The sequence below is a fragment of the Anabrus simplex genome, chromosome 1, assembly GCF_040414725.1.
Source record: "Anabrus simplex isolate iqAnaSimp1 chromosome 1, ASM4041472v1, whole genome shotgun sequence".
In the NCBI taxonomy this organism is placed as follows: domain Eukaryota; kingdom Metazoa; phylum Arthropoda; class Insecta; order Orthoptera; family Tettigoniidae; genus Anabrus; species Anabrus simplex.
The window spans coordinates 1,568,943,935-1,568,961,263 of NC_090265.1; the positions used below are offsets into that span (position 1 = coordinate 1,568,943,935).

Here is a 17,329-nt window from a genome sequence, read left to right on the forward strand (position 1 = left end):
CGAAGGGATAGGAAAAGCCTAGGAGTTGGAAGGAAGCGGCCATGGCCTTAATTAAGGTACAGCCCCAGAATTAGCCTGGTGTGAAAATGGGAAACGACGGAAAACTATCTTCAGGGCTGTCGACAGTGGTATTCGAACCCACTATCTCCCGGATGCAAGGTCACAGTCACGCACCCCTTACCACATGGCCAACTCACCTGGTGAAAATTTGTTTTTCGAAATCTGGAGTTCTCTTACATGTACATTCCAACCATTTTATAAAGTAACAAGTCGTGTTTCGCATGTATATTGTAGCACATATATTCTAATATCTGCAATAAACATTTCCTCTGCTTTTGGTAGAGTCTTGAATTCTGTAACTGGCACTTTGTACCTTGGAACTTGACGTTTCAGTTCTGCACGAGAGACATCGTTGTAACCCGTCAAACAAGTAGCCTTTCGTGTGGACATATCATAACAAATTGAGTTCCATTACAGATGATTAGTTATCAGTAGCCGAGTACAAGGATCAGACCAGATCTGTGGAGAATTACTATGTTAAATAATTCCACAAACACTACATTAACGCCTTCCTTCCCATGACTAGCCGATTTCCATCTAGCGGCTGGCACTCAAGACAGGAACTGTCATCAGCTATATTTGCTGTCACTCGAATGCATCGTGTCATCATAAGTTCCATTCACCTGTGATTCTTTGAGAATCTTGGAAGTATAGTGTATTATTGAATTCTAAGAGAGTCATGAATAACGTTGTATGCCTAGTTTGTTCTACCGGTACATCCTTTAATTATAGACAATACTTTCCTTTCTTGTAGTGTATGCCTTTTCTGTGCATATCCTTACTTTTTTTTTTTTTCCCTTTCATTTGATACCCGTTCACATGTGATGCAGTTCTGCCCTTTTTTATTTTCTTCTTTGCCTTAAGTCATTATTTAAGAGCTTCTTTTTTCTCTGGAGTCTGTACCTTCCCTGTGGTGCATTATATATTATTTTGAAAAATATTGAAATTTATCATCTACAAAGTAAACGAGATGCTATGCCAGTATTTTTCTTCTGTGATGAAAGAGTGGAGAGACCCTAGCCCATCTCTGGTACTCACCATCATCATCATCATCCTAAACTATTGCCGCCAAACCAGTGCTGGTAAATTCCTATGGAATTCATTCTTCACATTTAAAACATATGGTATGACATGTTTATCACTTCTTGTATTTTTACTGAACATTATTTGTACTTTTAATTTAATTACGGCATCTTTGTATTGAACGGTTTGCACTTTAGAAATACAGTTGTTTTTATTCCTATGCAGTTATGGAAATTTGGCATTGTTGCATCAGACATCGAAGCCCACTAACTCAGAAGCCATTTAATGCTGGTGATTTATTATAGTCTATTACGTGTTTTGTGTTGCTGCGTTATACTTGAGAAAGTTGGCAAGATGAAACAAAGTCACACAGATTGACTGATGCGAGTAAAAAACAGTGCATTCTTTCAGATTTCTTCATTAGTAATCCCGTAAATGTAACACAAAGTGGGACAGAAGCGAGTGAATGTGAGAAAACACTTGATGGAAGTGCCGATGATTGTACTGTTCAGGACGACAATGACCAATGTGAAATTTATGGTGTTAAACATTAAACATACGTCGAAATTTCAATTGTCAGGCAAATGGAAATTTCAGCAATCGTGGCTTGAATTACTACCGTGGCTGTGCTGTAAAGAAGAAATTGTGAAGTGTGAATTGTGCAGAACTTTTGTAGTATTAACGACCAAAATTCTAAAGTTGTATCTGGATTTTCAGGACCATTTAAACTGGAAACTTTTATAAAACACAAAATATCCTACCCTCACTCAAAGTGTCAGGAGGCTGAAAGTTTCAAGAAAAATCCTGAATGTGCACCTGTAGCTACTGTAAGTGTGTAAAGAAAATGGATGCTAATATGTTGCAGCATATGAATGCATTGTTCGTGGCATCTTATTATATTGCGAAAAATAAGACCCTTCACTGATTTTGAAGGTTTGGTTCCATTGTAAAGCAAGTTGAATGTTACTGATTCAGAGAAGTACATGAATAATAAACAATGCAGATAATTTATTTCATACATTGCCTCAGATCTTAGTGAAGATATTCTATGTGAAATTAAGGAATGTTCATACATCAGTATCTTACGCAACGGATTCAACAGATAGACCTGATGATGAGGTGCTGATACTTGACATCTATTTTTTAAAAGAACGTAAGGTAATAAAGGAGACATTTCTTTCTATTGTGTCATTGTAGGATTCAGCAAGTGTTGGCTATATGGAAGCTCTAGAAACCGAATTGCTTCAGTGAGGGCTTTGAGAACTCTTCACGGGTACAAAACTAACAGGTATACGGACTGATGGAGCACCATGTTCGCATAATTGGTGTTTGCAATGGTTTAGTAACTACACTATTATCAATAACTGTGCTATATTTGAAATGTCTGTTGATTTATCTAATTGCAAGAAATAAATTCACACCTTTGTAAATTATGCTTTAATTGGAACTCCATTTCTCTCAATATACTTTCATCCTCCTTGTAACCGTTCTAGCCGATAACTGCATTTTGTTGATAACAGAAATAATTTCAGTTTTATTTTGAAAACCATCAAACAGTGACTCCGAAGCAGCTATCATCGCTTTTTTAAATATTTCACCATCTTCAAATGGTTTCTTCCTTTTCAGTAATATGTGAGAAGCTTTAAAGGCGGCAATCGTTGCATTTGATGATAGCTTGTTTTGTGTAGAAAAACTGACTGTTGAGATTTCATTTTGGTTTTCAAATCACTAACTTCTCTCTTTCTTATTTCTGAATCCACAGGAGAACTATTGTTAAAAAACAGGTGAACTGTATTAAAGTGCCTCGTGACACTGCTTTTCTTGGGAATACACTGACTGACAGAGCAAATGCAACACCAAGAAGGAGTGGTTCGAAAGGGATGAAAGTTGGGGAAAAAACAGACGGCACGGACGAATAATTGATGTTTATTTCAAACCGATATGCAGGTTACACAATGCGCACGGCATCGACTCAGTAGGATGTAGGACCACCGCGAGCGGCGATGCACGCAGAAACACGTCGAGGTACAGAGTCAATAAGAGTACGGATGGTGTCCTGAGGGATGGTTCTCCATTCTCTGTCAACCATTTGCCACAGTTGGTCGTCCGTACAAGGCTGGGGCAGAGTTTGCAAACGGCATCCAATGAGATCCCACACGTGTTCGATTGGTGAGAGATCCGGAGAGTACGCTGGCCACGGAAGCATCTGTACACCTCGTAGAGCCTGTTGGGAGATGCGAGCAGTGTGTGGGCGGGCTTTATCCTGCTGAAACAGAGCATTGGGCAGCCCCTGAAGGTACGGGAGTGCCACCGGCCGCAGCACATGCTGCACGTAGCGGTGGGCATTTAACGTGCCTTGAATACGCACTAGAGGTGACGTGGAATCATACGCAATAGCGCCCCAAACCATGATGCCGTGTTGTCTAGTGGTAGGGCGCTCCACAGTTACTGCCGGATTTGACCTTTCTCCACGCCGACGCCACACTCGTCTGCGGTGACTATCACTGACAGAACAGAGAACACGACGTTCCGCCATTCCCTCATCCAAGTCGCTCTAGCCCGGCACCATGCCAGGCGTGCACGTCTATGCTGTGGAGTCAATGGTAGTCTTCTGAGCGGACGCCGGGAGTGCAGGCCTCCTTCAACCAATCGACGGGAAATTGTTCTGGTCGATATTGGAACAGCCAGGGTGTCTTGCACATGCTGAAGAATGGCGGTTGACGTGGCGTGCGGGGCTGCCACCGCTTGGTGGCGGATGCGCCGATCCTCGCGTGCTGACGTCACTCGGGCTGCGCCTGGACCCCTCGCACGTGCCACATGTCCCTGCGCCAACCATCTTCGCCACAGGCGCTGCACCGTGGACACATCCCTATGGGTATCGGCTGCGATTTGACGAAGCGACCAACCTGCCCTTCTCAGCCCGATCACCATACCCCTCGTAAAGTCGTCTGTCTGCTGGAAATGCCTCCGTTGACGGCGGCCTGGCATTCTTAGCTATACACGTGTCCTGTGGCACACGACAACACATTCTACAATGACTGTCGGCTGAGAAATCACGGTACGAAGTGGGCCATTCGCCAACGCCGTGTCCCATTTATCGTTCGCTACGTGCGCAGCGCTTTTTACATCATGAGTATAGCTCAGTGACGTTAGTCTACCCTGCAATCGGCATAAAGTTCTGACCACTCCTTCTTGGTGTTGCATTTGCTCTGTCATTCAGTGTAGATACACTGACAATACAAAGTAAACACACGTGTTTATCTTTTACATCTACAAAACAGAATTGCTGCTCCCATTCATTATTAAAATAATAAGTTCTCTGAGTTCTCTGTCTCTTGTTATAACTCATTCTTAAAACAGAACTGCACTGTCCGTTACAACATAAAATATTGACAATTGTGTGCCAGCCAATAAGCTATCATAAGATAGTCTTGCTTGCCCCATCTCTACCCCATCTCTATTGAGCAGAATCACGGCTTTCCTGGTAATTTTGATAGCACACTACAGACGGTACTATAACGGAGTTTCAAATTGGTTGGCCAATGAGGACTGCTTAACAAATAAATTAAAATTTATATAATTAATATTTATCAAAGGAAACTATTACAAAAATTGTACAGAATCACAAAATATAATGCAGGCGACAAATGCCTTGCCAAAGGGCACCTTGGCACCTGCGATCACTGTATTGCCGGACCCCTGGACTAGAGCATCACAATTCCCTGAATTATCAATTTACCAAAAATATCATTAAATTCACATTTAACATGTGGATACGATTATTAGTAACGTGATTATTAAATCCAATTGTTGTAGGAGATTCATTCAAAAGAACACAATACTACACTCATCAAGATAGAACCTTCACCTCATTCACACACAAAACTACCATCACCTTTGTGAAACTTGAAGATGGAAAATGACTATTAAATAATGTTAACTAATAGAAAATATTACGTCTATCGTACTAACAAAAAAATTGTTATAATTATTAACGATAATGCGCACACACACACACACCCCTCCTGTTTCAGCTTAAAAAGACCTTGGCGAATATGAAGAAAATTAGAAAAAATACTTGTTAGCCTGAAAGGAAAGAAATGAAGTGTTTATTTCAAATCAAAATCTCTTTATTTGCAAATGAGGTGTCTACCTCGGTGGCAAATGGTACACAAAAATACATTATTGTCAAGCACTAAATTTTAAATTAACAAGAGAAGAAAATTTTCCTAGAATGCAATATTATGCAATTTACACTAACAATTTTTTCTATTAAACACACAGTTCATCCTTAATAAATTTATATTGTTTACAAAATTCTACTTATAATACTTACATTCCACTTATAATATTATAATATATTATTTGTTGGGACAAATCTGTTTGTTAACCAAATTGTCATTCATGGTTGAGTATAGTTGTGCAAAACTAGTCAATACATGTAAGTTTATTTACAACTAGCTGATGTACCCGTGCTTCGCTACGGGATTCTCAGAAAGACTGACTTTGTGGTTTTCCTAACCTGAAATCAACATAGGTCATTAAAAAAACGTAAGTATGAATGTAGCGATTAAAAGCAATGCTATCATATAAAATACTCGATCAAATGGAAAGCCGCACGTTTTATCACTTTTAACGAACAGAGCTGCGGTTAGATTGCGGTGCCAATCTAATAGTCCAAAGTTCCAGAGCTGGGATGACCAGGCCGCAGATTACCACGAACACTCATCTGTCATTATTCCGCTAAATATGCACACTGTTCATTCCAATCAGTACCTCAGAGTATAGATTGAATAGCCCGAATGCTATGATGATCCAGTGTGTTACGTACCAGTTGTAACAGAAAATTTATAAACCAGGGGAATGGCATGCTAAAGAAGAAAGTTATCTAACTCCCCAGCTACTTCCCATCAATATTCAGACAGGCTGTTACACTCTGTACGACTGGGCGAGTTGACCGTGTGGTTAGCGGTGCGCAGCTGTGAGCTTGCATCCGAGAGATAGTGGATTCGAACCCCATTGTCGGCAGCGCTGAAGATGGTATTCCGTAGTTTCCCACTTTCACACCAGTCAAATGCTGGGCCTGTACCTTAATTAAGGCCTAAGGCACTCCTAGCCCTTTCCTATCCCATCGTCGCCATATAACCTAACTATGTCGGTGTAACGTAAATCAAATAAAAATACTCTGTACGCAGCAGTAATCCTATCTACCGGAGATGAGGGGCAACAGAAGACACAAAGCACATCACGACAAACAATGGTCAATGTAATGTTATTGTTGATCAATGTTATGAGCTTTCTATATTGTAGGCCTTCACATTTAGTTTTCTTTCGACTCTGTGATTTGTAAACCATAAATTGTAGTTTCTTATTCTCCGACTTTACATACCGATTTTCATTAAATGCTGTTTACCAATTTTCTCGTTACTCGGCGCTGATATGGACTTAGTAACAAAAATCCAAATTCATGAATATCTTTGTGATCATAGCCAGTACGGTAACAATGTATAAGACATGAATAATAGGAAATTTGATACTATATAACCTTAGTTATGAAGCATTCATCGATTACACCTCTAATAAGAAATATTTCAGAATTACATTTTAGGCCTTCCCCTAAACTACCATTTCACTCAGCGTGAATAAAATAATTTACAGCCTTGACTATAGCGACTTATTTCCTGACTTTGCATACCGATTTTCATCAAGATAGGACTACTAATAACAACAATATTTGAGAATTAAATTTTAGGCCTTCCCCTAAACTACCATTTTTCTCAGCGTGAATACAATTTTGATAGTCTAGATTGTAGCAACTTATTCCCCAACTTTGCATTGCCATTTTCTTTAAAATACGACAACTAATAACATAAATAGTTGAGAATACAATTTTAGGCCTTCCCCTAAACTACCTTTCACTCAGCGTGAGTAAAATGAATTATAGCCTAGATTGTAGAGGCTCATCCCCCGACTTCACATACCGATTTTCATTAGACCACTAATAACATAAATAGTTGAGAATTCAATTTTAGGCCTTCCCCTAAACTACCATTTCACTCAGCGTGAGCAAAATCATTTATAGCCTAGATGGTAGAGGCTCATCCCCCTACTTCACATACCTATTTTCATTAAATTCTCTTCAACCGTTTTCTCGTGATGCGTGTACATACATACAGACAGACAGACAGACAGATAGACAGACAGACAGACAGAAATTACGGAAAAGTAAAAAGTGCATTTTCTTGTTACTATGGACATGACCGATACAGAAATACCATTATTTTCAAATTCTGAGCAATGTACAGACAAAACTCTTATTTTATATATATATAGATTCAGAGTTGTAAAAGCAAATTATTAATATAACAGGACATGTTTTGGCCAGATTAAGCCATCTTAAGCTGTCTAGAATTAACTGAAAATGAATATACTAAAAGTTACAAAACATGAATAAAATTCACACTCATATGATATATGGTATTTATAAATTGAAATAAGTGCATGTCAAATCATCATCAGATGAAGAAGTTGCTAGAACAGTTCTGCGTAAAATGATGATGATGTAATTAAAAGTTTCTTCTGTTCTTAAAATTAATTTCCTGCAAAAATAATGACACTTGTTTCAGTAAAATTGTTGTTCCACTTAATATAAAAACTTCTAAAATGTTATGAATTTACAAATGTAGATCAGACTGATTTAATGCCAGCCAGACTATTGAGTGGAAATCAACTGCCATCCGGTCATATTGTACGATATGAAATCTAGAAGGAAAACAAAAAATTACTAAGATGAGTATTAAAACTAGGGAAGCAAGATTTAGGAAAAGAAGGGAAAAGGTAGGGAAGGGAAAAGTAGAGTAGAGGATAGGAAAAGACAGATGGAACAGGGTCATGGGAGGGAGAAAAGGCAGAAGGAAGTAGCTTCTGCTGCTATCAAGAAAGATAGGGCTGACCAGGAGGGGGGGAGATCTAAGGAGGTGGGTAGGGTTTAGGCTCTGGTCATGGGAGATTCCATCGTTAGACACATGGGGATAGTGTGTGGAGGAAAGGGAACCAGGGTAGAGTGTTATCCAGGAATTAAGTTGAGGCAGATGCTGCGAAAAGTAGAAGAGAAGGAGGAGGGGAAGGAGAAGGTGGTAGTGTTTCACGTTGGTACCAACAACATAAGGCAAGCTAATATAAGTACCAACATAGTTGGGGATGTGTGGGATCTGGTAAATGCAGCATGGGTGAGGTTTAAGAAAGCAGAGATTGTTATCAGTGGAATACTGTGTAGGAGGGATACTAACTGGGGGGTGATTGGGAATTTAAATGAGACTATGGAGTGGGTTTGCAGGAAACTGGGAGTGAAATTTCTAGATCCTAATGGATGGGTAGGAGATAGGGATCTGTGCTCAGGTGGCCTTCACTTAAACCGCAGTGGTACGTATAAGTTAGGAAATTTGTTTAGAAGGGTAATAGGGAGGTACATTCAGGGAAACGGGGTGGCCTAGGGAGTGGTGTTAAGCGAATAGGGAACTGGAAATCAAGTAGGGATGACATAAAAATGTTAGTGCTCAACTGTCGAAGCATTGTAAACAAAGGAATTGAATTTAGTAATTTAATAGATATATATACTTAACAGATATTGTAATAGGAGTTGAATCATGGCTGAGAAATTATATAATGGATGCAGAAATATTCTCACGGAACTAGAGTGTGTATCGTAGAGATAGGATAGGAATGGTAGGAGGGGGAGTATTCATTCTGGTAAGAGAAGAATTTGTAAGCTACAAATAAGTTAAAGATGACAAACACGAAATTCTGGGTGTAAGGCTCATTTCTAAAGATAATAGGCAACTTTGATGTCTTTGGAGTATACAGACCGAGAAAGGGCAGCGCTGACGCTTATTCAGAATTATTTGATAAGATAATCAGCTATGTTGGAAATGATACGGAAAGGAATGTGATAGTAGCAGGTGATCTCAATTTACCAAATGTCAGTTGGGAAGGTAATGCGAACGTAGGAAACATGCAACAAATGGCAAATAAGTTAATATGGGAACGGCAGCTGATTCAGAAAGTGATGGAACCAAGTAGAGGGAAGAATATTTTGGATGTGGTGCTGATAAAACCAGATGAGCTCTATAGAGAAACCGAAGTAATAGACGGTATTAGTGATCACGAAGCTGTTTTTGTCGTAGTTAAAAATTAATGTGATAGAAAGGAAGGTTTTAAAGGTAGGACTATTAGGCAGTACCATATGGCTGATAAAGCAGTCATGAGGCAGTTTAAAAAAAGTAATTATGATCAGTGGAAAACGGTAAATAAGAATGTAAACAGACTCTGGGATGGGTTTAAAGCAGTTGTTGAGGAATGAGAAAACAGGTTTGTACCTTTAAAGGTGATAAGGAATGGTAAAGACCCACCTTATTATAACAGAGAAATAGAGAGACTAAGAAGGAGGTAAAGATTGGAAAGAAATAGAGTTAGAAATGGCTGTGGGAGTAAGGAGAAATTGAAGGAACTTACTAGGAAATTGAATCTAGCAAAGAAGGCAGCTAAGGATAACATGATGGCAAGCATAATTGGCAGTCATACAAATTTTAGTGAAAAATGAAAGGGTATGTATAGGTACTTTAAGGCAGAAACAGGTTCCAAGAAGGACATTCCAGGAATAATTAATGAACAAGGAGAGTGTGTATGTGAGGATCTTCAAAAGGCAGAAGTATTCAGTCAGCAGTATGTAAAGATTGTTGGTTACGAGGATAATGTGCAGATAGAGGAGGAGACTAATGCTAAAGAAGTATTAAAATTTACAAACGATGACAATGACATTTACAATAAGATACAAAAGTTGAAAACTAAAAAAACGGCTGGAGTTGATAAGATTTCTGGGGATATACTAAAGACAATGGGTTGGGATATAGTACCATATCTGAAGTACTTTGGTTGAAGGAGCTATACCAAATGAATGGAGAGTTGCTATGGTAGCGCCTGTGTATAAAGGAAGGGGTGATAGACATAAAGCTGAAAATTACAGGCCAATAAGTTTGACATGTGTTGCATGTAAGCTTTCGGAAGACATTCTTTCTGATTACATTAGACATGTGTGTGAAATTACAGTAATAACTGGTTCGATAGAAGGCAATTCGGTTTTAGGAAGGTTATTCCACTGAAGCTCAACTTGTAGGATTCCAGCAAGATATAGCAGATATTTTGGATTCTGGAGGTAAAATGGACTGTATTGTGATTGACCTGTCTAAAGCATTTGATAGGGTGGATCATGGGAGACTTCTGGCAAAAATGAGTGCAACTGGACTAGACAAAAGAGTGACTGAATGGGTTGCTGTATTTCTAGAAAATAGATCTCAGAGAATTAGAGTAAGCGAAGCTTTATCTGACCCTGTAATAATTAAGAGAGGAATTCCTCAAGGCAGTAATATTCGACCATTATGATTTCTTATATATATGATTCGTGTAGGGGAGTGGAATCAGAAGTAAGGCTTTTTGCAGATGACGTTATTCTCTATAGAGTAATAAATAAGTTACAAGATTGTGAGCAACTGCAAAATGACCTCAATAGTGTTGCGAGATGGACAGTAGGCATTGGTATGACGATAAACGGGGTTAAAAGTCAGGTTGTGAGTTTCATAAATACGAAAGTCCTCCGAGTTTTAATTACTGCATTGATGGGGTGAAAGTTCCTTTTGGGGATCTTTGTAAGTGTCTGGGTGTTAAAATAAGGAAAGATCTTCATTGGGGTAATCACATAAATGAGATTGTAAATAAAGGATACAAGGATATGAGGGTGTTTAGGGGTTGTAGCAAGGATGTAAAGGAGAGGGCTTATATGTCTCTGGTAAGACCCCAACTAGAGTGTGGTTCCAGTGTGTGGGACCCTCACCAGGATTACTTGATTCAAGAACTGGAAAAAATCCAAAGAAAAGCAGCTCGATTTGTTCTGGGTGATTTCCGACAAAAGAGTAGCATTACAAAAATGTTGCAAAGTTTGGGCTGGGAAGAACTGGGAGAAAGAAGACAAGCTGCTCGACTGGGTGGTATGTCAAATAAATATTAAAGTTTATTTATTCCACCTGTTCAATACATAAAAGAGATAATGAATTAAATAAAATTATAGGGTTATGTTTCGCCCTTTAATTATGGGCATCTTCAACCTTAATCTCAAACTGAAAGTTGATTAATCAGGTACCTGATTGTAATATCTTACATATGAATTTGAAGGAAATGTTGGAAATGTGCGAAATGGCTGACAATAGTTATGAAATTCTTAATATCAGGCCTTAATAAAGTCTAAAATACAAATATTTGTAAAATTATGCACTTTCTTGAATGTAGTTAGGAAATTCTTGAAATGAGGCCTTAATGAAGTTTAAAATACAAGTAGTCGTGAGTTTATACACTAGAGGAAACTTTTGGATCTTAAACAGATTGAATGTCACTATAATAATCACATCAAGTGGGGTTTATAATAAATGTGAATTGATAAAACTGTAGTTTTCTAGAAGCATGAGAGAAGAAGAGTGCTTGAAGGTAAGTTGCTGTGTTAAATGTCGGCAGGAAGGAACGGCTCTAGTCTCTTGTGTAGAGTCGTAAGGGAAGTTTGGATTGAAGTCTGTAACAATAGTAGATTTACGTGTTAAAGAATGAATTTGAATGAAAGGAGAGTTTAAAGAGAAATCGAAGTGTGTAAAACCACTTTCCTCTTTATTAACGTTGAAATTGGTTGGCGTAAAGAAAATTTGGAGAGAAAACTTTGTGTGTAATTTATTTTATTTTAAATTGTAATAGTATTAAATAGTTGCTATGGTAGCGTTGAAATGACTGATAGCCTATTTAAGTTACTAGTATTATAGACGATGTGAGATTGAGGAGAGGGTCGAAGTGGTGTGCTAAGTTTATATGTTATTGGCCGTGGCGGGTAACGGGAAATGACTTCAATTCTTAGAACAATATAAAGAGAAACAATATCATCAGTATCAAGTGGAATTCAAGTATAAGTTAGAACCAGTCTATAGTGTATCTTTTACTGAGGTCGATAGCTGCAGTCACTCAAGTGCGGCCAGTATCCAGTATTCGGGAGATAGTAGGTTCGAATCCCACTGTCGGCTGCCCTGAAAATGGTTTTCCGTGGTTTCCCATTTTCACACCAGGCAATTGCTGGGGCTGTACCTTAATTAAGGCCACGGCCGCTTCCTTCCCACTCCTAGCCCTTCCCTGTCCCATCGTCGCTATAAGACCTGTCTGTGTCTGTGCGACGAAAAACAACTAGCAATAGTCTATCTTTTGTGAGGAGAAAAATTAGCCTTCCTCTTGAATTACATGCAGGAGCGAGGGAAAGTGTGACAGTAAACATCCAAAATTATAAAGTTCAATAAGGACTCAGTTAATTTTCTAAAAGAAGTTCTGTAAAAGATTGATGGTATAAAAAATCAAATTGTAGCATTAATAGTTTGGTGAAGCAAAGAATTGTTTTTTGTTTTTATAAAGGTAAGTTTACTCCTTTCAGAGTACGTAAGAGTGAGGGAGAGTGTTTGATGATAAGTAGGTTTTTTTATTTATTTATTTTTTTACAGAGATTCGCTTAGAAGTCTGCAAAAAGGAGGAGAATTTACTATTAAAAGTATGAGTTTATAGAGTTAATTAGTAGTTGTTATTTGTTACTTGTGCTTCTGGTAATATAACGGTGTGAGGATATGGGAGGTGGATGCTGGGGGGAAGGGTAGGTGGGGCGTTAAGTTTTTTTTTTTTTTTTTTAATTTAAATTTAGTGATTGCAGTAATTTTGTATAATGGGTTTTTTACTTCCACTATGTCATTGAGGTTAAGATTTTTGTTATAGTATTGGACTAAAAATATATAGAATGTTTTCAAATTCATTCATTAATTTTTTTTTTAAACAGAGATTTTGGTTAGAAGTATGCAAAAAGGAGGAGAATTTAGTATTAACAGTATGAGATTATAGAGTTAATCAGTAGTTGTTACTTGTTACTTGCACTTCTGGTATTATAAGGGTGTGATGATATGGGAGGTGGATGTCGTGGAGGTGGGGGGTTAGGAGGGATATTAAGTTTATGTGTTGTTGGTAGTGATTGAGTTGTGGGTACGGGTAGGGCAGGAGTTGTGTTTTTTGAAATTAATGGGGACTTGGAAGTTAATAATTTAATATTATTTAGAATGTTTTGTTGATTTAAATTTAGTGATTGTAGTAATTTTGGTAAAATTTTGTATAATGGGTTTTTTACTTCAACTATGTCATTGAGGTTTAGATTTTTGTTATAGTATTGGTCTAAAAATATATAGATGTTTTCTAATTCATTCATTAATTTTCCTTTATCTACTTTTTTTAATAATTGTGAGGTCTTGATCTATAGTGGTGAAATGATGTCCTGTTTCTTTCATATGGGAACTCATAGCTGAGAATTTGTTGTGTTTGATGGCATTAAAATGTTCCAAGTACCTAGTTTGAAAGCTTTGGCCTGTTTGACCAATGTAAGAGGCACCACATTGTGTGCATGCGAGTCTGTATATGCCTGAACCTGTGTAAAAGTTGTTGTTTGAATTGATTGTGTTGTGATTGAAGAATAATTGTTGGTTGGTGTTGTATGTTCTAAAGGTTATGCAAGTGTTTTGGATTTTTATGGGGTTTGAAATTTGGTAAATGTTTGGATTGTTGTATGTGAAAGTAATAAACTTATTCTTTTTGGGTTTGTCAGGGATGAGTTTTGTTGTTAATTTGAGTTTGATTTTGTTGATTAAATATTTAATTGTTTCTAGTTTATATCCATTATTTTTTGCTAAGTTTTTTATATAATTGAGTTCTGTTTTTAGGTTTTTAGGTGATAGGGGGATTTTAAAGGCTCTGTAAATGATGCTGTAAAAGGTAGCTAGTTTATGGGATTTTGGGTGTAATGAAGTATTTTTTATTGTTGAGGTGTGAGTAGGTTTTCTATAAATTTGGAAGTCAAAATCGTTATTACGTGTTACTGTAATGTCTAAGAAATTTAAGGATCATTTGATTTCGTCTTTGGTAAGTTTTATATTTTGGTCTGAGTTGTTTAAAAAATTTAAAATATCAGTACTGTTATTGAGTTCTTTATCAATAATTACGAATGTGTCATCTACATATCGAAGCCACAAGTTAAGGCCTTTTATATTAGTAGAAATTTTATTACGTTCTAAAGAATCTAAATAGATGTCGGCTAAGATGCCAGATAAGGGATCTCCCTTTGCTAGGCCATCTTGATGGTAGATTTTACCATTAAAAGTAAAGTAGTTGTTTTTTAGAACAAAGTTTAGAAATCTTATGAATTCTTAGCACACCGCTTCGATCCTCTCCTCCATTAATCTCACATCATCTATAACACTAGTAACTTTAATAGGCTTTCAGTCATTTCAACGCTACCATAGCAACTCTTTAATACTGTTACAATTTAAAATAAAAGAAATTACACACAACGTTTTCTCTCCGAATCTTCTTTACGTCAACCAGTTTCAACGCTAATAAAGAGGTAAGTGGTTTTACACACTTCGATTTCTCTTTAAACTCTCCTTTCATTCAAATTCATTTGGGCCGATGACCTTCGATGTTAGGCCCCTTAAAACACCAAGCATCATCATCAAATTCATTCTTTAACACGTAAGTCTACTATTGTTACAGACTTCAATCCAAACTTCCCTTACGATTCTACACAAGAGACTACAGCCGTTCCTTCCTGCTGACATTTAACACAGCAACTTACCTTCAAGCACTCATCTTCTCTCATGCTTCTAGAAAAGTACAGTTTTATCACTTCATATTTATTATAAACCCCACTTGATGTGATTATTATAGTGACATTCAATCTGTTTAAGATCCAAAAGTTTCCTCTAGTGTATAAACTCACGACTATTTGTATTTTAAACTTCATTAAGGCCTCATTTCAAGAATTTCTTAATTACATTCAAGAAAGTGTATAATTTTACGAATATTTGTATTTTAGACTTTATTAAGGCCTAATATTAAGAACATAACTATTGTCAACCATTTCGCACATTTCCAACATTTCCTTCAAATTCATATGTAAGTTAATTACAATCAGGTACCTGATTAATCAGTTTTCAGTTTGAGATTAAGGTTGAAGATGCCCATAATTAAAGGGCGAAACATGTCCCTATAATTTTATTTAATTCATTATCTCTTTTATGTATTGAACAGGTGGAATAAATAAACTTCAATATTTATTCGACTTCATTGTACATTTCAGTATGGACCTAAACATGAGAATTATAACATTTAATGAGAGGTATGTTCCGAGCTGTCAGCGGAGGAATGGCGTGGAATGACATTAGTAGACAAATATGTTTGAGTGGCATCTTTAAAAGTAGAAAAAAACACAATATTAAGATAAAGTTGGAATACAAGAGGACAAACTAGGGTAAATATTCATTTATAGGAACGGGTGTTAGAGATTGGAATAACTTACAAAGGGAGATGTTCAAACAATTTCCAATGTCATTGTAATAATTTAAGAAAAAGGCTAGGAAAACAACAGATAGGGAATCTGCCACCTGGGCGACTGCCCAAAATGCAGATCAGTATTGACTGATTGATATTGAAGAAGAACCATATAGATTAAAAATATAGAAAAACAGACATAAAACTCTCAACAGTTTGATCTACACTTGTAAATTCATAACATTTTAGAAGGTTTTTATATTAAGTGGAGCAACAATTTTACTGAATCAGCTGTCATTATTTTTGCATTAAATGAATTTTAAGAACAAAAGAAACTTTTAATTAAATCATCATCATTTTACGTAGAACTGGTATAACTTCATCACATTACATCTAGCGACTTCTTCATCTGATGATGATTGAACATGCACTTATTTTAATTTATAAATACCGTATATCATGAGTGTGAATTTGATTCAAGTTTTGTAACTTTTAATATATTAATTTCAAGTTAGTCATAGACGGCTGAGGATGGCCTAATGCAGCCGAAACATGTCCTGTTATTTTAATAAGATGCTTTTGCAACTTTGAATTGTAAATAAACTTACATGTATTGACTAGGTGGAACCAGTATACTAGTTTTTCAATCTACATATATAATTGTCAATACTAATCCAAAATGAAATTTATTTCCTGTATAGTTGAGGTCATTGATATCTTTTCACATTGAAAATTTAAAACTTTCGTCAATCATGCTGTAAAATAAGATGGATACACAAACAGCAATATAACTGTGAAGGGTAACTTATAAACATTAATAACTGAAAGGACAAATAACATCATATTACTGTCCTGTGTACGACTTTATTTATGAATATTGATAGTTTTATATACTGTACTTGTTACTCATTTTTTCAGTACCACTTAAAATTTATTTTGTTTCTTGCAGAGGAAGAATCAGATATTACACAGTTCCACCTGAAGATAACACAGATATTCACATCAGTTCAGAAATTGTTCAGACTGTTGCAGCTGAGTTTGATATTGCAGCTTTTGAGGCAATGGAAACTGATGTTCTGAGCACATTAGAAGCTGAAAATAAGCAGAATGCATTGCCTACAGGCTTGTTAATTGAATCTACTGGTCCAGTTGATATGATGGACACAAGTGGTGATAAAGTGGATAATGGCGTGGTATGTATGCAGTTTGTTTATAGCTATGAAATCAATGTTAAAAATATAGGTGCTTGTAAATTAAAGGACTGTTAGGCATATCGTATATCTATATACAGCATGTTTCATAAAGAATATACAAATTTCAAACGCATATATTTATTAAACTGTAATACATAAAACCATGAAACTTGGCACACACATTTACGAATCTCTCAAGTTTAGATTACAAGTGTTCAATATGTCCTCCACCAGCGACATGAACAATATCACATCGATACTCACATTCCTCCCATACTCGGGTATGCATGTCTTTCGTCGCTGATGTTATGTCAGTACGGATACTTTTCTTCAACTCTTCTAGGTTCTGTGGTAGTGGTGGTACAAACGTTGCCCTTAACGAAACCCCACAGGAAGAAGTCATAGGGCGTCAAACCCAGTGACCGTGGAGCCCAGCTGAGGAGTGCTATGTTGCCAGCTCCTTGACGACCAATCCAACGGTTCGGTAGAGTTTCATTCAGATATTCACGCACTTGGTGGTTCCAGTGAGGGGGGTGCCCCGGCTTGTTGAAAGATGAAGTTATCCTCACGCAACCTTGGAAACAACCTGTTTGGTAACATACGAGGACGGTTTGAAA

General features: G+C 37.0%; 1 protein-coding gene across 1 annotated transcript in view; it reads left to right on the forward strand.

The window, feature by feature from the left end:
• The window catches only part of Ns1 (Nucleostemin 1), a 179,591-nt gene that overhangs the window by 112,953 nt on the left and 49,309 nt on the right, over window positions 1-17,329 (forward strand). Inside the window, exon 9 of the mRNA XM_067138886.2 lies at window positions 16,469-16,712. Within this exon, the coding sequence (XP_066994987.2) occupies window positions 16,469-16,712 (244 nt within the window). The remainder of the gene's footprint in view (window positions 1-16,468; window positions 16,713-17,329) is intronic.